Source organism: Carya illinoinensis, chromosome 10 (genome assembly GCF_018687715.1).
Source record: "Carya illinoinensis cultivar Pawnee chromosome 10, C.illinoinensisPawnee_v1, whole genome shotgun sequence".
NCBI lineage: Eukaryota > Viridiplantae > Streptophyta > Magnoliopsida > Fagales > Juglandaceae > Carya > Carya illinoinensis.
In genome coordinates, this window is record NC_056761.1 from 29,956,741 (window position 1) to 29,978,279 (window position 21,539).

A 21,539-nucleotide genomic window follows, 5' to 3' on the forward strand; every position below is an offset into this window, starting at 1 on the left:
AGAGAGAGAGAGAGAGAGAGAGAGAGAGAGAGAGAGAGAGAGAGAGTTATCGTTCTTGAGGATGTTGCTGTTATTTCTTTGTAATTTGACCCATTTCGTCCCTCCAGATCACCAACCCAGAAGAGGATTTCATTTACAAGTGTAACAGGTCCAGTTTGGTCCGATTTTAGACAAAATTTAAGATCGAACTGGTATGTACCGGTTTTGTATTTTTCAAAATCGATTACGCATCAATTACCGTCCTAAACCGGTACTCCGATTTTACTGATTTCCTTTCTGGTCCGGTTCGATCCGGTTCAGTCAGGTTTTAATGTACTATATTATATGTTATATAATATATATAATACAATATATTATAGTATATAATATTATAGTGATAATATATTGTGGTATATTATAATATATATTATAATTGTATTATAGACTATAATGATATATTATAATATATAATATAATGATATATTATAGTATATTATAATATATAGTATAACTATTAATACAATAAATAAAATGATATAAGATTTTAAAATTTAATATTATATTAATTAGTAATTTATGATATAATACAAAACTATTTTATATATAGTTATATATTATATATAAATATTATATACAATATAAAAAATTAAAATATATATATAAATCGGTCCGTGTCGGTTTTAGAAAAAGAAAAATTGGAACTGGACCGATTTTGACTGGTTTTTAGAAAACTAAACCCGGTATCGGACTGAACCAACCTTGGAACCGGATCAATGCCATCGGTTTGGTCCGGTCCGGTCCGGTCCGGTTTACCGGTTTATCGATTTTTTTTTACACCCCTAATTTCATTACGCATTTCATCCCCCAAAACAGAGCATTCTTCTAGCAAAGAGGTAAGGGCAACAGCAAAGCATTATTAAACTTGAAGATTGAAGTTGCCGTTTGCAAACCCCTTATAAATTCACCAGCCCAATTAAATTTATCCCTTGAAATTAACATGCTGATGTGCTACATTCAACAGGGTTTATCTATAGTCCTACTACTGTCTTGTAATTTATTTTATAATCAACTGGCATAATTGTACTATTTTATTAAAAATAATCTCAATTTTATAAAATTACACTTCCACTGCTTGATATAGAGTAGGAAAATTTTTGCAGAAGAGTTATGACTTATAAGTAAACCATTTTCAATTTTATATGTTCAGACTTGGTTTCCTTTGTTCGGTCATTTGGGACCCATTTGTGTTAAATTATGAAGTTTTGCGAGGCTGAGTCTGTCACTTTTCTGGGTTGATGTTAGATGTGTACTCCTTCCTTTATGCAGCAAAAAGAGAAAAAGTAATTTCTGCACAAAGCCTTTCAAAATGATAAAAAAAGGGTAGTGGGAATTTCAAGTGAAAAGCCTGCCCTTAAAGTTTAGTTGATTGAAACACAACTTGGTGTCATTGCATCATTCACTTGAACTCATCAAACTGCTACCTTTCCTCAGTGTCCTTAAAGGTTGTCGATTTGCTTCTCTGTAGTATATATGTTGAATATGAAGTTTGATTCTGGGTAGCAGTTATAGATGTGACAATTATACAAGAATTGAGCATCTCTTTTGTCTGAACATTAAATTCTGCTTGAAAAAGCAGTGGTTCTACACAACACTACACCTAGAGGGGGGGTGAATAGGTGTAATCTAATTTTTATGGCCTTTTGAAAATTAATCAAACAAGCAGATAATAAATGAAACAAATAACACAAATAATCAACACATGATTTTGTTCACGGAGTGGAAACTCATTTGAAGAACCTCTTCAAAATCTAAAACCACTCCGGGTGTAAGACACCACCTCAAATCCACTATAGAAACTTTAGTTTGTTACAACCAATTTAGAACACTCACAAAACCTTTGTAGTAGCTAAACTTGGCTTGCAACACCACGAGTGACCCACTCGATCTCTACATGCATGTAGTGTCGGAACTCCGACCTTCCTATAGCTTCCCACGAGAACCTCTCGATCTCTGCATCAACGGCAGCTCCGGACTCTTCCGGCCAACAGCAATGTCCACTTCAATGGACTCAAATAAGAGTTGATTTTGAATGTGTTATGATGGAGTAATATTTTTCCAAGAGAGAATCAACCAAATGGGGGAGAGGTTGCTCTAAGAAGTTCTTGGAGGCCCTTAGGGTTTTTGCTCTGATTCTCCACCCATAGAACAGAAGCTAACATGTTCTATTTATAGTTCCCATCAAATGAGGCGTTCAAAACCCTACATTGTAAGTGATCTGGAACATTGGCTCGAGCGAAGTGTCGAGCGAAGGTCGAGCGCCGAAATCTGCCTGAGTTCGCTCGAGCGCCATGTCGAGCGAGTATCGAGCGGTCGACTCTGCCTGAGTTCGCTCGAGCTCAGTGTCGAGCGCGGGTCGAGCGACACACTCTGCCTGGGTTCGCTTGAGCTCAGTGTCGAGCGAGGGTCGAGCGGTTGAATCTGCCTGAGTTCGCTCGAGCTGTATGTCGAGCGATGGTCGAGCGGTTGAATCTGCCTGAGTTCGCTCGAGCCGTATGTCGAGCGATGGTCTAGCGGTTGAATCTGCCTGAGTTCGCTCGAGCGCTCTGTCGAGCGAGGGTCGAGCGAAGTCGCTTCTTCTGACCAATAATGAGCACACTTCAAGCCCACTTCAATCCTTCCGCAACAACACTTGTTACAACACTATTTTACACAGGTTTTCACAAGAATATGCCAACACGCTCATTTTTCCCTCAACAATCTCCCCCTTTGGCATTTCTGTGACAAAACCTCTAACCTATACATATGACCTAATCCTAGCACACCCAATTAGATCCATATTCTTGAACATGTTGAAAAATTTCTGCACACGCTTAGCAAACGGTTAAACATACCCATTCACATATGCACAAAAACGTATTTGCAATTCTCAAATCATAATTCATGTCAAGTACAGGTTTTAGAAGAGAAATATTTCATTAAACAACAAATCATAGATTGAGTTCAAGAAACATTTGTCAGACAATCAGCAGCTAACAAGAAATATAAATCAACAGAAATAACCAAAAGCTGCTGTTCCCCCAAAACAAAAAAAATGTGTTAGTACAAGTAACACTCCCCCTGAGTTAATACTGTACTCCTCCCCCTCAACAATATCTCTAAATATCTCCCCCTCAACAATCAATCTCCCCCTTTTTGTCACAAGAAGCCAAGGGTCTCAATCATCACCATCGACATCCTCATCATCCTCATTGAGCTGCCTCTCGATGTCATTGAAGCGTTGAGTCACAAGTTGTTGCAGGTTGTCAACTTTCACCTCAAGACTGTCGAACCGGGCGTCAAGGCGAGCTAGATACTCAAGTACCTGCTGAAGACTGGGCTCCGACGAACCGGGGGCTGAGGAAGATGGCTGAGAGCTGGATGGGGCCGAGGTAGACGGCTGAGAACTAGATGGTCGAGAGCTCGAAGGCTGAGAGGAGGAAGCGGGAGGGTGCTCAACACGGATAGGCTGTGGAGTTGTGTGAGCACGACTCAGCTGAACCGTCCTACGACCAATAGGAGCCTTAAGAGCAATCCTAGGCTCCTGAGGATGGAAAGCAACAGATTGGGAGAGAGCTATTCGGGTGATCAAACACGGTAAGGGCAAACCAGTCCGTGTTTTGGAGGACCGATACGCCTCAACAATAACCCGACACAAAAGACTTCCTAGATCAATGGAGACACCATTGATCAAGGCATACAGCAGACGGGCACGGTCAAGACCCACATCACTATTATGACCAGTAGGATCTAAGTTCGTAAGAACAATCCTACTAAGAATGAGGTGATCGGGGGTAAAACGAGCAGTTGAAATAGGGGTTGTCCCTTCCCAACTACTAGGTCGGCCACAAAGACAAGTAGCAATGACTTGTGGACTTGGAGGAGATGTCCGTGAGTAGGGAAACTCAGGATAGAGCTCACGAGGGGCATTTAGCAGAGTCGCTATCATGCCCGGAGTGACTCGGAAAACAACATTCCTGAGACTGACTTCAAATGAGTCATCAACAGATATGTCATGAATATTGGAGTAAAACTCCCTAACCAACTCCACAGAAGGAGTGGGATGACCAGTGGTCAATGCCTGCCACTGACGAGACTCAAAAATACGGGGAATTATAGTCTCGGTAAGCTCACCTAATGTCACTTCACGCTCGACTATGGGAGTACGATGCGAGAAGTTCTGAGAGTATAACTCTTGGGCTCGGGCACTATGGAATTGGGCTTGAACGGGTGCAGGAGGGTTTTGGCGAGGACGAACACGTCGAGACATGGTGTCGGCTGTAGACAGAGTCAAAGACGTTAGACAAGGCTAAGGCAATGCAAAGATGTGATGGATGCATGCATGCTGACGCAACAATGCCAACTAACAATGCAAGACTCGGTGCATGCCCGATGTCACTCCTCATTTTTCAAAACAATAACAAATGCCTAGGTCAAAGTGTGCCATATGCATGCTAATGCCTACTCATGTGAAAGACCAACATGCATGCTAATGCCAACCACATTCATGACACATATGCAATGACAACTCAAGCCATTTACAAGCTAATGCCAACCCATGTGCATGACTCATGTTAAACGATGCCAAACCTCATGCATGACCCATGTGCAAACCAATGCCAATTCTAAACCAAAACACCTTCAAAACATAATGCAATCCTAGTTAAACGATGTCTCAAACCTAGGATAGACATGAAATAGATATGGGAGCAATGCTATGCCAATGCATGATGAAAAACCAAAAACACACTTCATTGAGACATTTTATCGAACACTTGGAGTGCATCCAAGTGAGAAACTCGGGTATAGACCCATGGGAGTTTCAAAAACCTCCTAAATACAACCAATCCCAACAATGGCTATACAATAGCCTCAATAAAACAAGATAAAAGAAAAACAATCGAAGAAAGACTCTCAAACACCCAATCCGAAACCCAAATGCATAACAACACACGGAAAACCCTAAAATAAAAGCATCAAATCACGAAAATACAAGAGAGAAAAGGATTTACCTTGGTTTGAGGATGATTTCGGGAGGAAAACACTTGTTTAAACGAAGAAATTTGAGAAAAGGAGGAAGAAAATCGCACGAGAGGGAGAAAGAGGCCACTGTGCTCGAGCGGCTCGAGCGGCGCTGGGTTTTTATACCAGGCGTTCGCTCGAGCGAACTTAAAACCCTCGAGCGGCTGTCGAGCGGTTTTCGCTCGAGCGGGGTCGAGCGAGTGTCGAGCGAGACCTCCAGAAAAACACATTTTGCCCAGTTTTGAGGCACACAACACTCACATGACTTAGACAAATACTGGGAATGTCAATTTTCACACCAAGAGTACATATCAAATGTAGAGAAGCATCATATTCCCATACAACACGCAGTTTAAAACAAAGTATCACAAGTAATATAGACGTGCGTGTTTAAAATGGTCCTTGCTCAATCAAGAAATGTCAACCGTAAGGCGTGAGTGGGGTTGGGCTGAACATGAAACCATAGGTGCTTGGGAAGCTCATTCAAGACACAGAAAGTCAAACCTAATGCTGCTAGGACCTGAATCTTTCTGTTTAAATACTTGTCTCAGTATGTTCAAGAAAACAGAAAACTTATTCTGTTTTTCACCCTCCCTTTTCTTTTCCCTTTTTTTTTTTTTTTTTTTTTTTTATTTTATTTCAACTTCACTTTTTCTTTTCCTTTTGAGATACATATTTTTGCACAAATGAACCATGATGAGGTCATCTAGCCCGTGGTCAATTCTGTATGAAGATAGAGCTTCCTACCACTTTTGATTGCCTCCCCAATAAACTCACAAGTGGTGAAATGTCAATTGACCGAGTTTGGAGTGAAGTGTGTGATGCCAGTCACAGATTACACGAGATACTCATGTTCCAAATCTTTGTAAAACATAGAAATATGATACAAATCTCAAAAGACACATGCACTTAGATTTTAGAATTAACAACCCCACTATCATATAGCCCAATCATGAAGTGCATGTAGGGGCAGCAAACAACGATAAATAAACTAGACAGCAACAAACAAGAAAAATAAACAACAACAAAATAAAACAAAAATGCATGTAATGTATGTAATGCATGCCTGTCAGTCTACAGCACCAAAACCATGTGTGACTCGCGTCTTTCCCTTTTGGATGATCCACCTTGGTATCCATTTCTTTGAGAAAGGCTTTTCAATTTTCTTGGTGTGCCTCTTAAGCTCAAAACAGTTTGGTCGGATGTGACCAATCTTACCACAATGATGACACACGGGGCTTGCTTTGTGAGCTCTTTGTCTCAAGAAGGTTGAGACATTCTTAGAGTCATTCATGTAATTCTTACCCCTTCCAGAAGGATAAGCAGTTCTACTATTAACAAATGCAGGAGCATGCACAAAATGACTCATTAATTTAAAACAGTTTGGTCTAATATGGCCTAGCTTCCCACAATGATGACATATGGGGCTCATGTTGCGAGCTCCTTGTCTTTTGGGAGGAGGAACAGACTTTTGCACTTGCACAGGCTTCTTGCCCTTTTCAGATGGATGAGCCTTCTTTTTCTCAGTCATTTCAGGAACAAACACTGTGGTTCTCACATTTTTACCGAAAGCTTTTGAGCTTGAAGGAGCATCAGGATTCTCTTCAAAATAGCCTAAACCACTTTTATCACTAGATGACTTTCCTAAACCTAGGATTTTGTCAAGCTGGTTTGTCCCAATGGAGAATTTTTGCAACTTAGTATTTAACAAAGTTAGCTCATTTTCATGAGTTGTCACTTTATCTTCCAAAGTCACATTTCTCTTTTGCAACTCATCTGTTAGACCAATGGCTTCTCTCAGTTTGCTCTGAAGCCCTTCATTTTCTCTTTTGCATAAATCTATTTCCTCAATATGTGCTTTATTGAGTTTCCTCAATTTCACACATTCCTTGTACAACTTCTCATAGATTTCCTGCAAGTCATCTTCATCCCCGGATTCATTTTCAGAAACACTCTCAATTTCAACCACAGATTCACTGTTATGACTTTTTCCTGCAACAGAGGAAGTGAAAGCCATGTAGTTGAAATTTTTCTTCCTGGGAGAACTCTCTTGTGAGTCACTTGACTCAGACTCACTATCAGTCAAGGAAGCAGCATTCGCTTTCTCTTTGGCCCTTTTGTAATTTGCACACTCAAGTCGAATGTGACCAAAACCATGACATTCATGGCACTGAATATTGTCATTGACAGCTCTAGTTTCTCTCTTATACCTCCCTTCTCGGTTTTCTGAACTAGAACCTCCATTGATACCCTTGAACCTTCTCTTTTCTTGTCTTGGGTTTTTCTGGGCAAACATCTTCCTGAATTTTTTAGCATAAAATGCTATCTCCTTGTCACTCATGGCAAGTTCGTCAGAAGATTCACCAGACTCTTCTCTAATAGCTTTGAGGGCTATGGACTTGTTTTTCTTATCCATAGGAAGAGTATGTTCATAGGTTTGTAAGGAACCCACCAACTCTTCAACTCTCATGTTGTCCAAGTCTTTGCTTTCTTCTATAGCAGTGACTTTGGGACGAAACCTCTCAGGAAGAGATCTAAGGACTTTTCTCACAATTCTGTCCTCAGGAATTCTATCCCCTAAATTAAAACGAGAATTGACAATATCATTAAGTTTGCTATAGAAGACATCAAAAGTTTCATCATCCTTCATCCTAAGTTCTTCAAAGTTGGTGGTCAGCATTTGAAGTTTAGAATTTTTTACAGCCTTGGTACCTTCATGGGTAACCTCAAGAATGTCCCATGCCTCTTTGCAATTTTCACACATGGAGATTCTTTTGAACTCCTCCTGGGACACGGCCATGAATATCGCATTTAGGCCTTTGCTATTCCAACTACACTCGTTGACTTCATCCCTAGAGTAATTTTCCACACCCTTGGGGGTTTCGACTCCCTCAATGAATACAACCGGTTGTTTCCATCCCTTTGTTACAGAGGTCCACACTCGTTCATCCACAGACTTAAGGAAAGCTCTCATTCGAACCTTCCAATACGCATAGTTACTTCCATCAAAAAATGGTGGAGATGTGAGTGATTGAGACCTATCCATATAAACCACTACAGCAGGATCACACTCAGGAACTAAATCCTAGCGGAGTGAACCCGCTCTGATACCAATTGAAAAAGCAGTGGTTCTACACAACACTACACCTAGAGGGGGGGTGAATAGGTGTAATCTAATTTTTATGGCCTTTTGAAAATTAATCAAACAAGCAGATAATAAATGAAACAAATAACACAAATAATCAACACATGATTTTGTTCACGGAGTGGAAACTCATTTGAAGAACCTCTTCAAAATCTAAAACCACTCCGGGTGTAAGACACCACCTCAAATCCACTATAGAAACTTTAGTTTGTTACAACCAATTTAGAACACTCACAAAACCTTTGTAGTAGCTAAACTTGGCTTGCAACACCACGAGTGACCCACTCGATCTCTACATGCATGTAGTGTCGGAACTCCGACCTTCCTATAGCTTCCCACGAGAACCTCTCGATCTCTGCATCAACGGCAGCTCCGGACTCTTCCGGCCAACAGCAATGTCCACTTCAATGGACTCAAATAAGAGTTGATTTTGAATGTGTTATGATGGAGTAATATTTTTCCAAGAGAGAATCAACCAAATGGGGGAGAGGTTGCTCTAAGAAGTTCTTGGAGGCCCTTAGGGTTTTTGCTCTGATTCTCCACCCATAGAACAGAAGCTAACATGTTCTATTTATAGTTCCCATCAAATGAGGCGTTCAAAACCCTACATTGTAAGTGATCTGGAACATTGGCTCGAGCGAAGTGTCGAGCGAAGGTCGAGCGCCGAAATCTGCCTGAGTTCGCTCGAGCGCCATGTCGAGCGAGTATCGAGCGGTCGACTCTGCCTGAGTTCGCTCGAGCTCAGTGTCGAGCGAGGGTCGAGCGACACACTCTGCCTGGGTTCGCTTGAGCTCAGTGTCGAGCGAGGGTCGAGCGGTTGAATCTGCCTGAGTTCGCTCGAGCTGTATGTCGAGCGATGGTCGAGCGGTTGAATCTGCCTAAGTTCGCTCGAGCCGTATGTCGAGCGATGGTCTAGCGGTTGAATCTGCCTGAGTTCGCTCGAGCGCTCTGTCGAGCGAGGGTCGAGCGAAGTCGCTTCTTCTGACCAATAATGAGCACACTTCAAGCCCACTTCAATCCTTCCGCAACAACACTTGTTACAACACTATTTTACACAGGTTTTCACAAGAATATGCCAACACGCTCATTTTTCCCTCAACACTGCTCTTTGTTCATTTATCATCATTATGATACTAAAAATGATGTTGTCTCGATTATCCAAATGGATGCACCATGTTGGGTCATAGGAAACTCAATTCGTGATGACTGATTATGGCATTTACCTTTTAATTGCACAGGATTGTGCTCCAAAAAGATTGCAATAAATCATGAATTGCTTGAACTTGGCTTGATTAATCATCTGGAGAATATTTGTTTGTTCTGTTCAATAAATCCAGTCGAGCCTATTTTTAAGTCTGATCATCGAGCTTGAATTCAGCACCTCGGCCTTGCAAACAAGGTTGATGGTGGGATTAGCCTCATTGCACATGCTTAAATAATTGGATTGCAAACATGACCCAAAATGGAAAACTAAATAAAAATTCTGGTCCGAGGTCCCTAAACAGACTTGTTATAGCAACATGGATGGGGCACAGTTCCAGCTAGTTCCCATATAATATACTTCAGTTCTTGTTCTTGCCGAGTTTTATTTTTTTTTATAAGTATTGCCGAGTTTTGTTATTCCAAATTTTTGGGGTTTTGATGTTTAGCTTTCTGTCTATAATGAGGATTGGATTGATATTTAAGCGTGGTGAATAGAGCAGCAAATCAATTATTTACAATCCACTTTGCATTCTTGTTTGCTTGATGTCTTTTCATCTATTTTTTATGTGAACCCATGAAATTGAAATCTATTGAACCTACAATCAATTTAAAAACTCACCCAAGAAAACTAAAATCAAGTCAAGAATGGAAAATCTAGACCCGTTAATAACTCGTTTCAAGAACCTAGGTTATATTAAAATCTAGACCTGTTGAAAAAAAGTCTCAAGAACTCAAATTATAAGGAGGAATGTCACAAAACAGTGCCTCGATACTGTAACATAAACAGTGCCTCGCTACAGTAACTTCTAAAACACTAGTTTAAATAATATAATAACTTTCCAAATAAGTATTTTGCCAAAATACAAAACATTTCCAAAAATCCTAATTCATAAGAAATAAGACATATGTGGGCTAAGCATTTTCAAGCCCACTTATTCTAAACTAATAATAAAAATCCTTTTAAATAAATTGCAAGCCTCAACAACAATAGACCCTATCTCTAAGTGGATGTTTGGGGTTGCGGTAGAAAATATTACTTTTAACTTAAAGCTTATGGCTTAGAACTTAACGCAATAAGCTTTACTATTAATAAGCTATTTATTGTTTGGGATCCGTATGTCTATAGCACTTTTAAATATATTAATTTGTTTGGAAACAAAATTAAAAAGCACTTTTTGACATAAAAATGACATAAAAGGGCATATACTTGATAAAAATAAAATATTATAATAAAATAATAACAAAAATAGTCTAATAGATTTTTCAATAATTATAATGAAAAAGAAAATTTCTTCAACGATGCATAAGTGATAGGAGAAGAATGAAAAATATTGATGGACAAAGTCTTGAGTAGATTATACGAGAATAATAAAAAATATAGATTGGCAAATTTGTCATTATGCTAAAATAATGAGGGTCATTTCGTAATGTACATAGCACGGTAAAATAGAGATTACTTTTTCTGAAGTGCTTCTGATAAAAAGTATCACTTTGGTGCTTTTGTTGAAACGTAGTTTTCTGCTTTTTCTTGGTTTAGAAGTACTTTAATGTAAAACTACCAAACGGATAAATTTTGTCATATAATTACTTTATACCGTTCTACCGCACTTTTTAGACCTCCCACCGCAATCCCAAACAGGCCCTAAGTTATATCTTCTAAAGTTTGGATCAAGTGGATCAAAACTAATTCTCTTTCTTTTAAGCCCATCTTGAGTATTGGGCTCTTGCTAGCTTCATCCCAATTGGATTGTACCAATTCTTACATTGCTTCCTTGATCTTGTAATTAATCCTTAAGACTTGGTCCGCCTTGGAGCCTATCATTTGAATTTGCGGAATTGGAATCCCTTGCACCTACAATCAATTTGAAAACTCACCCTAGAAAACCAAAATCAAGTCAATTGGATGAAAGAATCTAGACCCATTGAGAACTCGTTTCAAGAACCTAGATTATATTTACATCTAGACTCGTTAAAGAACCCGCCTAAAAAGTCCAGATTACAAAGGAGAAATACCACAAAGGTTATGATTTTCCTTTGATAAGTTCAAAAGTTCAAGAAGAACAAGAGGGGATAACTCAACTCACAATGAAAATACTATTTTTTCAAGGTAGAACTGACCCTGGAGGTTATTTAGAGTGGGAGAAGAAGATAGAGTTGATATTTGATTGTCATAACTATTCATAGGAGAAGAAAGTGAAGTCAGCAGTAATTGAGTACATTAATTATGCTATTATTTGGTGGGATCAATTAGTGACCAATAGGAGGAGGAATTATGAGAGGTCTGTCGAGACATAGGAGAGTTGAAAGCTCTCATAAGGCAGAGATTTATACCTAACTACTACTATAGGGATCTCTACCAGAAATTACAAAATATTACACAGGGGTCTAGGAGTGTGGAGGACTACAATAAGGAGATGAAGGTAGCTATGATACGGGTGAATGTAGAGGAGGATAGGGAGGTCACTATGGCTAGATTTTTGTGTGGTTTGAATATGGAGATAGCCAATGTGGTTGAGTTGCGACATTATGTCAAAATAGAAGACATGGTGCACATGACTATAGAGGTGGAGAGTCATTAAAGAGGAAAGGGATATTAAGGTACACTTCGGTTTCTAGCACTCTTTGGAAACCAAGTGAGAAAGATGAACGAGTTGTAATAAAGGCAAAAACCGAACCAACTAAGGGAAAAGATGAAAGAACTAGCAACAAACCCAAGTTAGCATCCCAACCTTCTAGAAATAGAGATATTAAATGCTTTAAGTGTTTGGATTCAGGGTACATCGCTTCTCAATATCCAAACAAACGTGTGATGATTATGTATGACAATAGGGGGGTGATGACTGTAAGTGAAGATGATAGTGATGAGATGCCCGAATTGCAGGATGCTAGTGATGATGATGGAGTAGAATACCTCGTAATAGGTGAGTCTCTTGTTTCTAGGCATGCTCTCAATACACAAATTAGGATGAATGATTCAGAGCAATAGAGGGAGAACATTTTCTTTACTAGATGCCACATCAATAGCAAGGTATGTAGTATGATCATTGATGTGGGGTTTTACTAATGTTGCTAACACTATTTTAATTGAGAAATTGAATTTACCTACATTCAAACACTTTTGACCATAAAGTTGCAGTGGTTGAATGATTGTGGGAAGGTTAGGGTGGATAGATAATATTGAATTTTCATTGTGAGTTGAGTTATTTCCTTTTGTTCTTCTTGAACTTATCAAAGGTAAATCACAACCTTTGTAGCGTTCCTCTTTTGTAATTTGGGTTCTTGAAACAGGTTCTTCAACGGGTCTAGATTTTAATATAATCTAGGTTCTTGAAACGAGTTTTCAGTGGGTCTAAATTCTCCATCCTTGACTTGATTTTGGCTTTCTTGGATGAGTTTTCAAATTGATTGTGAGTTCAAGGGATTCTAATTTCGCGGGTTTAAATCAATTTCTCTTTAGCATTTAGAAAAATTTGAATTTCCATTGTTCAAAACTGTATAGTATTCTTATTTTCTCATGCTTTTATTATATGTCAGTTCATATCATGAATTGTTTCAAAAGTGACACTTTTACAAATTTAAGAGTTGATGAGATTACTAGTTCTTTAACTTCAAACTTTAACTTGTCTACTAGTAGTAACACCAACCTCCCTCTCAAAAGGAATGCAAGTAAGGACCCCTCAGCAGTGTAGGAACACTTCAAAAAAATAGATGAATATTCATTAAGTAACCCAAAAGCGGTGTGTAATTACTACCACGAGACTTACGATTGTCACCTCAAACAACATGGTACGTCAAGTATGCTGTATCACGTTGGTGTTTATAGGAAAAACCTAATAAAATTAGATCCATGGATCAACAAACTACACATTAGTTTGATCCAGAAGATGTACGAATGGCAATTGCAAAGATAATAATTTGTGATGAGATTTCGTTTAGGGTGGTGAAAGCACAAGGATTTAAAAAGGTATGTAAATCACAAGAATCAAGATTCATAGTGCCGTCTCAAACCACTGCAGTGAGAGATTGTATTAAACTATTTAAAAAAGAAAATGAGAAGTTGAGGAAAGTATTTAAGGCAGTTGGGTGGGTTAGTTTAACTACTAACACTAGGACGTCCATTCAGAATTTAAATTATGTGTCTTACTGCTCACTTTATTGACTGTGAATGGAAATTATATAAAAAATTATAAATTTTTTGTTTGATTCCTAATTAGAAAGGGGACGCTATTGAAAAACATGTAGTCATGTATACAAGATTGGGGTATTGACAAGATTTTTATTGTTACAATGGACAATGCTTCCTCAAACGATATTGCCATCGATTACTTAAAAAATGTTTGTGAAAGGTCATTTATTGGAGGGGAATTATATTCATATAAGATGTTGCGCCCATATTATGAATCTTATTGTAAATGATGGGCTAAAAGATTGTGATGATTCAATCACAAGGGTGTGTAATATGGTTTAGTATGTTAGATCATTTCCTGCAAGAATGGAAAAATTCAAAAAGTATATAGAGAATGAGAAAATCAGCTGTTCAAAATTGGTGTGCCTTAACATTCCCATTAGATGAAACTCTACTTATTTCATGGTAGAAGTTGTAAAAACATTTCAAAAGTCATTTTTGCAATTGGAGAATGATGATGGTCATTTTTCTCGTTATTGTTGTAGTGTGGGCTTGAGGCCCCCAAACTCTAGTGATTGGGTGAGAGTTAAAATAATCGTAAGTGTTCTGATTAGTGATCACAACTCATCTCTCAATTGAAGTACTTTATTTGCTTCGCTAGCAGAAGTAGTACTAATAGTTCCAACACGGGCATTAAAGTTAATTAGTTTGGGGTTTCACTCACGAGTTAAAATCATCTTAATTGTTTGATTTACAAATTTGTCACAATATGATTTTTTAATTTATACGGATTGGGATTTACTGTGGGGCTCATTGCTACACCTCTCTTGAAAGAAATATATATGAAAAAATAAAAATACCATTTATCATCCGTTCGGTCATCGTATTTTCCCTCTCTTATCTCTATTTTGAGGCAGATCTCGATTGTTTCTTCTGTGTTATTACTTAGGCTATGCTTATTTTCATTCACTTCAATAAAATTTGATTATTACTTGTCAAAAAAAAAAAAATATCATTTGAATTCTTTTGTTATTGTTTATTTCGTACAGCGCATGCATGAGCTGTGCTGGAGTGTGAACTTCTGAGACAAAAGGGAAGAATTTTATTTCAAACAAAGTACGTACTGTAACCTTCGGTGAGTACTTTCTTTGTATTATTTTGTCAATGCAACTATATCCAATAAATTTCTTTGTTTTGGCGTTTTGGGTTTAAGATATTGGTTGGTTGGTTTGTTTCCATGGTTTTCCTCCGTTTCAAGTGATGGATTTTTTCAATAAAGTTTCAGAGGTGCAGTCCTCCTCTCAAAAAATATAAAAAAAACTATATCTAATAAATTATGTATGTTTTTTTCTTTTGTTAAAATATTAAGAAGAAATCTATTAATTCTTGTGCCGAGGGACAATGCTGATCAATAGATTTTGAACGCTTTTGTTAAGTCCTGTTACTTATTAGCTATTTTATTTTGTTTTGTTTTATTATTTTTGTGGCATTTCTGTGCAAACAGATATCAAATTAGATTGATGGACAATTTCTTTGAATAGTCTTTAAAGTACTTGGGCAAGTATTCATCAAACATGTGAGAATCACCATTATTTTAACAATCCATTAAAAACAATTGTCCAATTTCTCTTAAAACAAGCTTCCCACATACTCTATAAATAATTATCAAATTTACAGACTTTTTTTTTTTAATCCAACTTCTCTTTTGGACAACTCGTTATCAAGTGATTATTCATATTTTTTTTAAAGAGAATTGATAGAGAGATAAAGGGATCTCAGAAACTAACGTAGCAGTTATTTATTTATTTTTTTCTTTCAATTTTCCCCACTACCCAGACCCTTTTCTCGTTTTCCCTTTCCCCTTCCCAGACCTGTAGAAGACATAGACTCTTCAAGTTTCCATTGCCCAAACCATAGTCGATAGCACTCACTGACAGCCATCGCCGAAAGCCCTCTCTGACAGTCTTCGACGTCAGGCATTTCTCTTTCCACTAAAATCAAAACCTTTGGAAAATCTGACATTGTAGCTACTAGCGACCTAGCGAAGGTGAATTAGAAATTAGAATGTATTATTTGCATGGAATTCATCACTTATGTACGTACATGTTTATTAATTATCAGTAAATGGCAATGGATAATGCTGCTTAATTTTATTTAGTCCTAAATTTTATGTTTCACTCGCAGAAATGGCGCCAACTGTATTCCCAGATAAGCGGACCACTGCTAAGGTAAGTTGCGTACTGATTGATCTGATCTCCATGCAGCAATTAGGCGTCAATGACTTTTTAAATATAAATTTCATGATCATGTTTTAAAAATGTTGATAAAAAAATCATATAAACTGCCTTGATTCAAACATATTTTGTATTAGTTTCATCAATTTGGCAGGATCTAATAAACCTTAATCTCTATGAAATTTCTGAATGAATTAAAAAAAAAAGAGGAGGATATTGGAATCTAGGTTTTGGAAGCTGCTGGCGCAATATCAACAAGATGGTATTCCCCTAGTAGTTCAGCCTTCAGGAGATGCAGTCCCAGAAAGAGAACATACGTCTTCTACAAGTACGAGAGGTATATATTAAAACAGAAAACATGATTTTCGCACTGCACCGTTGCTAGTTCCATTATAATTATTTTTGTAACATAAATAAAGTATTTGGATGTTTATGTTTTTATAAATCTGAGTCCATAATTTTTAATTTTCACAACATTCATGCATACTTAAGAATCTGATAACTCGAAATCAAATACCTCCTCCATCAATCTTCCCTTAAAGAACTAACCTCACTAGAAGAAAATTGCTTAATTGTGGCCAATTATTTTTTATGAAAATGGTTATTTTTTGTCAAAATAAATCTATTTTAGTTACAAATAGTCATTATTGTCGCATATAATTGATCACAAATGCTCATTTTTCTTGTAGTGCCTCAAGCTTGTCTATTTAACCCTTATATCTATATGTTTAAATTTCATGTGTTTAAATAGAAATATAAAAATGACAAATTATATATTGATTAGGTGGATATATGTGTATATGTGTGGTGTAAGACTTCTAGTAACATTTTAAAAATAAAATAATAATAAAAAATACTATATTCCTAACAAAGCATATAATGCTTTTTTGTTTCGCAAGTAAGAATTGTAGTCATTACTTTTTGATACTATATTATATAGCTAAGGCGCATTTCTGCATGCATGCAAGTGTTCTGATCACAGCTCATCTCTCAATTGATCAAGACTTTATTGAAGTACGTACATGGTACTTATAGTTCCAACACGAAGTACCCTTTCCAAGTGAAAATCTGATATTGTAGCTACTAGCTAGCTAGCTAGCGAAGGTGAATTAGAAATTAGAATGTATTATCTGCATACGATTCATCACTTATTAATTATCAGTAAATGGCAATGGATAATGCTGCTTAATTTTCTTTAGTTCTAAATTTTATTTTTCACTAGCAGAAGTGCCGCCAGATTTAGTCCCTTTATACAGATCCTATCTTGAAGAGCTTAATGAGCGGCGCCGGGTAAGCTGCGTACTGATTGATCTGATCTCCATACAGCAATTAGGAGTCAATGACTTTTTAAATATAAATTAAATACCATATTATTTTTAATAAGAATTCACACCCAAAAAAAAAAATCATTTTTCAAAATTACAAAAAAAACTCTATTCATCTAATCATTTAAATCAACTTTCATTAATACAAAAAAATAATAATAATAATAAATTATATCCTACACTTTTATACAATTTATTATCATACTGTAATGATCTGGTACGTATCTATTATCTATCAACTTTTAAATTCTTTTATTTAAAAAAACCTAATTGTTATATATATTTGGTGGGTAAGTAATGTTATTACAATACGATGAAAATGGGTCGAGAATATAACATATATGTATATAATAATTCTTAAAAAAGCTATATTATACCTCTGGACAATTAATTATAATAAATTTCATCATCATGTTTTAAAAATGTTGATAACAAAAATCGTATAAACTGTCTTGATTCAAGCATATTTTGTAAGAGTTTCATCAATTTGGCAAGATCTAATAAACCTTAATCTTTATAAATTTTCTGAATGATTTAAAAAAATAAAAAAATAAAAACAATCAGGAAGAAGATGTTCCGCTGCTTCCTCCAGACTTGGAGCTGTCTGGAGGACGACGAGATGATAGAGGGCCAATTAATACCACCCGCCAAGAAGATCTGCCTTCAGGAGATGCAGTCCTAGAAATAGAAGAGACCCCTACAAGCACGACAGGTATATATTTAAACAGAAAACATGATTTTCACACTTTCCACACGTGCACTGTTGCTACTTCCTACAAGTCACTTGCCCGCCTCTTCTTTTTCTTTTCTTTTATTTATTTATTTATTTTTTTGGTTTTGTACTAAAATGTCTATTTTTATTTTTTTCTCGCTTTCATGTTTTAATAAATTATTTGGTTGTTGAGTTTTTCTTGTTGAATGATTTTTTAATTTTTTTCAGTTTTCTATTTTAATAAATCTTGTTTAATTTTTTTATTTTTAGATATATTGTAAAAATTTAGATTTTTAAGATTTTCTTGTTTATTTATTAATTTTATAATTTTTTATATTTTGAAATATATTTTATGTTTTTTAGAGATTTTTATTTTTATTTTTATACCATGAAAGTGGCAGCGCTCCCATTTATTTTCTAATATAAAATTGACAGAAGTAATTGATCGCGAGTTCTCAAATTCTTCATTATCAACGCTGTGAAAGTTGAAAATCTTGATTCCAGCTGTTTTACTGAAAAGTTAGATGCTGATTTTGCATTTAACCCTCTTTTAATTAACAAACATACTTCTTTGTTTAATTATATATAGAACATCTTTTACCTATAAAAAAAAAAAAAAATTATATATAGAACTTAAGTATGTATAGTGAATGTAATGATATATTCGCCTAGTGAATATTTTAACTATACTTATTTATGCTTGCATCCACATTATTGATGTAGGGATAACAGGCATTAATAAATGCCAAGAAATGATAAATATGATCTCTAAGTACACCCCAAGGTCATTGAGTGTAAACGCCAGCAAAAGAACATGTTGCATCTTCAAAGTCCCCCATACGTTCGTTGGCAACTCATATCACCTTTCTGTTGTCTCCATCAGGCCCTATCACCGAGGCATGACGCAGCTCATGATGATTGAGGAGCACAAGTGGCGGTATCTCAAGTCCTTGCTCTGCAGAAAACAGACCAAGACCTTCGAGGACTACTTGGAAAGCATAGAGCCACTTGAAAAGGATGCAAGGGAATACTATTCGGAGATCATTCAACTTAAAAGCCATGAGTTCATTGAAATGATGGTTCTTGATGGCTGCTTTATGATAGAAGTTTTTCGCAAGATTAAAGACCCGAGACAATTCGAGGCCGGTGACCCCCTGCTCACCGTTGGTTGGATATTACCATTTTTATATACGGACTTCCTCCTGCTCGAGAATCAGATACCATTCTTTATTCTAGAAAAGTTATTTGAAATATCCAAAATGCCTAGCGAGGAGTCTAGTTTGTCCTTGCTTGCTATGCAATTCTTCAACGAAGCTACTGCATTGCGAAGACCTGATGATTTCATATGCCGGTTTCATGATCTAAAAGGCTGGCATTTACTGGACTTGGTTCGTTTAAGCTTTGTACCTGAGGAAGAAATAACACAAAGCAGTGGCACACCAACCCATATTATGCACAGCATCTCAAAGCTCCACGGTTCGGGGATTAAGCTCAATCTGGCCAAGGCGGAAAGCTTCTTGGTTGTGAAATTCAAGAATGGTGTGATTGAGATGCCTCGTATAAGACTTGACGAACTCATGGGCTCTTTCTTGTCAAATTGCGTGGCATTCGAGCAGTGCCATTGCGACGTCTCCAAACACTTCACCACTTATGCAACCTTCTTGGAGTGCCTCGTGGAAAGTGCCCAGGATGTTGGGTACCTACGCCACCACAACATTATGGAAAACAATCTTGGTAACGATGACGAGGTTGCGTGTTTCATCAACAAGATGGGCAAGGACGTGATGATTGATAGTGATAGCTATTTGTCCAAGTTGTTTAAGAATGTGGACGAGTATTATAGAAATAGCTGGAACTTGCAATGGGCGACCTTCAAGCATAAGTATTTTGACACTCCTTGGTCGTTCATTTCGGCGTTGGCTGCATTTGTGCTCTTATCGCTTGCAATTGCCCAAACTTTCTACACCATCTATGCTTACAAGAATCGGAATGATGGGTCCCCTTCGTTAAAGTGAATGGGAATGAAATTTATATTTAGGAATCGTATGTAATTAGTTTACATCAAGTTGTTAACAGAGATATTGTAGAAGAGATGGCTCCAGCTGTAGAAAATCGTCCCCTGCTTTTGGTATTTTCTGATGCACTATATGTACACAAGCTTGCTGCTGCTTATGAGTGCCAAATTGTAGAAGGAATTCTTAACCATCAACTGAAGCAGTTTGTGGTAGATAGTAAAAAGGTTGTACGGAGTATATGTGTTTTCATCCTAGTTGTTCCACGTTCTATGCTTGTGTTTTGTGGTTTTGTTGTTTGGGTATAGGAGAACCTTTAGGTGTTTGGAGTGATGCTAGTAAGGTTTATGAAATTCCCCTTGGGGCAACAATTATCGAGCAGTCATTGGAAATTGGAGGGTATGGCCCTAGTTACTTGAATGGGTTTTTTGATCAGGCATGGAGGGAAGGAATGGCGCGTAAGCTGTTTGACGAAACGCCTGATGGGACTTTGGCTATTTACCTTAGCAAATAGAGTATTGCTATAGTCACAAAAAGATTACATAAAAGTAATTTCATAAACTAGCATGAGTATATAATCCATTAAATTTATTTTATAATAAAGTATAACTTTACAACCTAACAAACCACATCAGTTTGTGAAATTATTTTTATGTAATTTATTTGTGGCTTAAGTATTTTTTAGCAAATATGATATTAGTAGACCTTTCTGGCATGCAAGTGGAGCTACCATTCAAGTACCTTTTTCTGGAGTTGGTCTACATCTAGTCCCTAAATGGGAACTGCTCATGCAAGCCCATAGATATGTTTAAAAAAAACTTAAAATTACAATAATCTCATTTTTAAAATGATTTTTTTTTTCTCTTTTACTCTCATTCATTAATGGGAACTGCACACGCAATCTTCCACTCAGGACTGTAAATAAAATTTCTCAAAAGAAAGACTTCGCATGCTCATACCTTTTGTGAAATTGTTGATGTTTGTTGGGGAACTATTGCACACATTGTTTTCCTTCCCTTCTATTTTTTATTTTTACTAATATTAGTATAACAACAATGTTGCTCCTTGTTGAATCCGCTATTGTAAATGCACTTACTGGAGTGAACATTTATTCTGCTAGTTTTCTCATACCACTGGGGGTTGTACAACTGGGGGTTATTTTGTACACAGTGGCTGGAAGACTAAAAGCAACCTTCTTGGCAAGCTATATACATTATGTTATAGTGCATATTATTTCAGTCATCTTTGCCTACTTGGTTTACACGGCAAGCAGTGGCTTGATAACACCACTGTAATATGCAACAATGTGGATGTCGATTTGCCTAATTGTTGATTGGACTTGCTACAATGTGGATGTCGATTTGCAAGCCATGGCAAAATTAAGTGTTGTTTGGCCGTAGGGTGAGATTCGGCCGGTCTGGACCGGAGAAACCGACCGAATCGGCAATTTTATTTATATTTTATTATATATATATTATTTATATAAATAATTGTGCAAATTAATTATATAATTATTAACTAATACTAATATTTATAATTATATACTAATACTAATAGTCTATTATGGTATAAAAAAATAATAATACTAATAGTTTGATATAGATTGTAGTTATACTTAATACAATTATACTAATATAGTTATTGTAAATCACTATAAGTAATACTAATATATAGCTATACTAATAGTCTACTATTAATACTATTATATAGTTATGGTAATCAATATAATTAATACTAATAAAGAG

General features: G+C 36.7%; 2 protein-coding genes across 2 annotated transcripts; both read left to right on the forward strand.

Annotated features, from left to right (window-relative positions):
* Positions 1–802: 802 nt before the first annotated feature.
* LOC122278620 (UPF0481 protein At3g47200-like) lies at positions 803–20,060 on the forward strand. The gene is made up of 7 exons (XM_043088799.1): positions 803–872; positions 14,561–14,646; positions 15,696–15,739; positions 15,953–16,082; positions 16,968–17,035; positions 17,635–17,782; positions 18,506–20,060. The coding sequence occupies exons 3-7, from the start codon at positions 15,698–15,700 to the stop codon at positions 19,795–19,797; spliced, it is 1,680 nt and encodes a 559-aa protein (XP_042944733.1). The 5' UTR covers positions 803–872; positions 14,561–14,646; positions 15,696–15,697; the 3' UTR covers positions 19,798–20,060.
* Positions 19,875–20,308, forward strand: LOC122278621. The gene is made up of 2 exons (XM_043088800.1): positions 19,875–20,013; positions 20,103–20,308. Exons 1-2 carry the CDS (start codon positions 19,875–19,877, stop codon positions 20,306–20,308), a joined length of 345 nt encoding a protein of 114 aa, XP_042944734.1.
* Positions 20,309–21,539: the final 1,231 nt, after the last annotated feature.

Coding starts and splice junctions, on each gene's coding strand:
- LOC122278620 (XM_043088799.1), top strand. CDS start 15,698: ATGGCGCCAACTGTATTCCCAGATAAGCGGACCACTGCTAAG. Junction 15,740..15,952: donor ATAAGCGGACCACTGCTAAG/GTAAGTTGCGTA, acceptor TAAAAAAAAAAG/AGGAGGATATTGGAATCTAG. Junction 16,083..16,967: donor GTCTTCTACAAGTACGAGAG/GTATATATTAAA, acceptor ATTTTTCACTAG/CAGAAGTGCCGCCAGATTTA.
- LOC122278621 (XM_043088800.1), top strand. CDS start 19,875: ATGGCTCCAGCTGTAGAAAATCGTCCCCTGCTTTTGGTATTTTCTGAT. Junction 20,014..20,102: donor GAAGCAGTTTGTGGTAGATA/GTAAAAAGGTTG, acceptor GTTTGGGTATAG/GAGAACCTTTAGGTGTTTGG.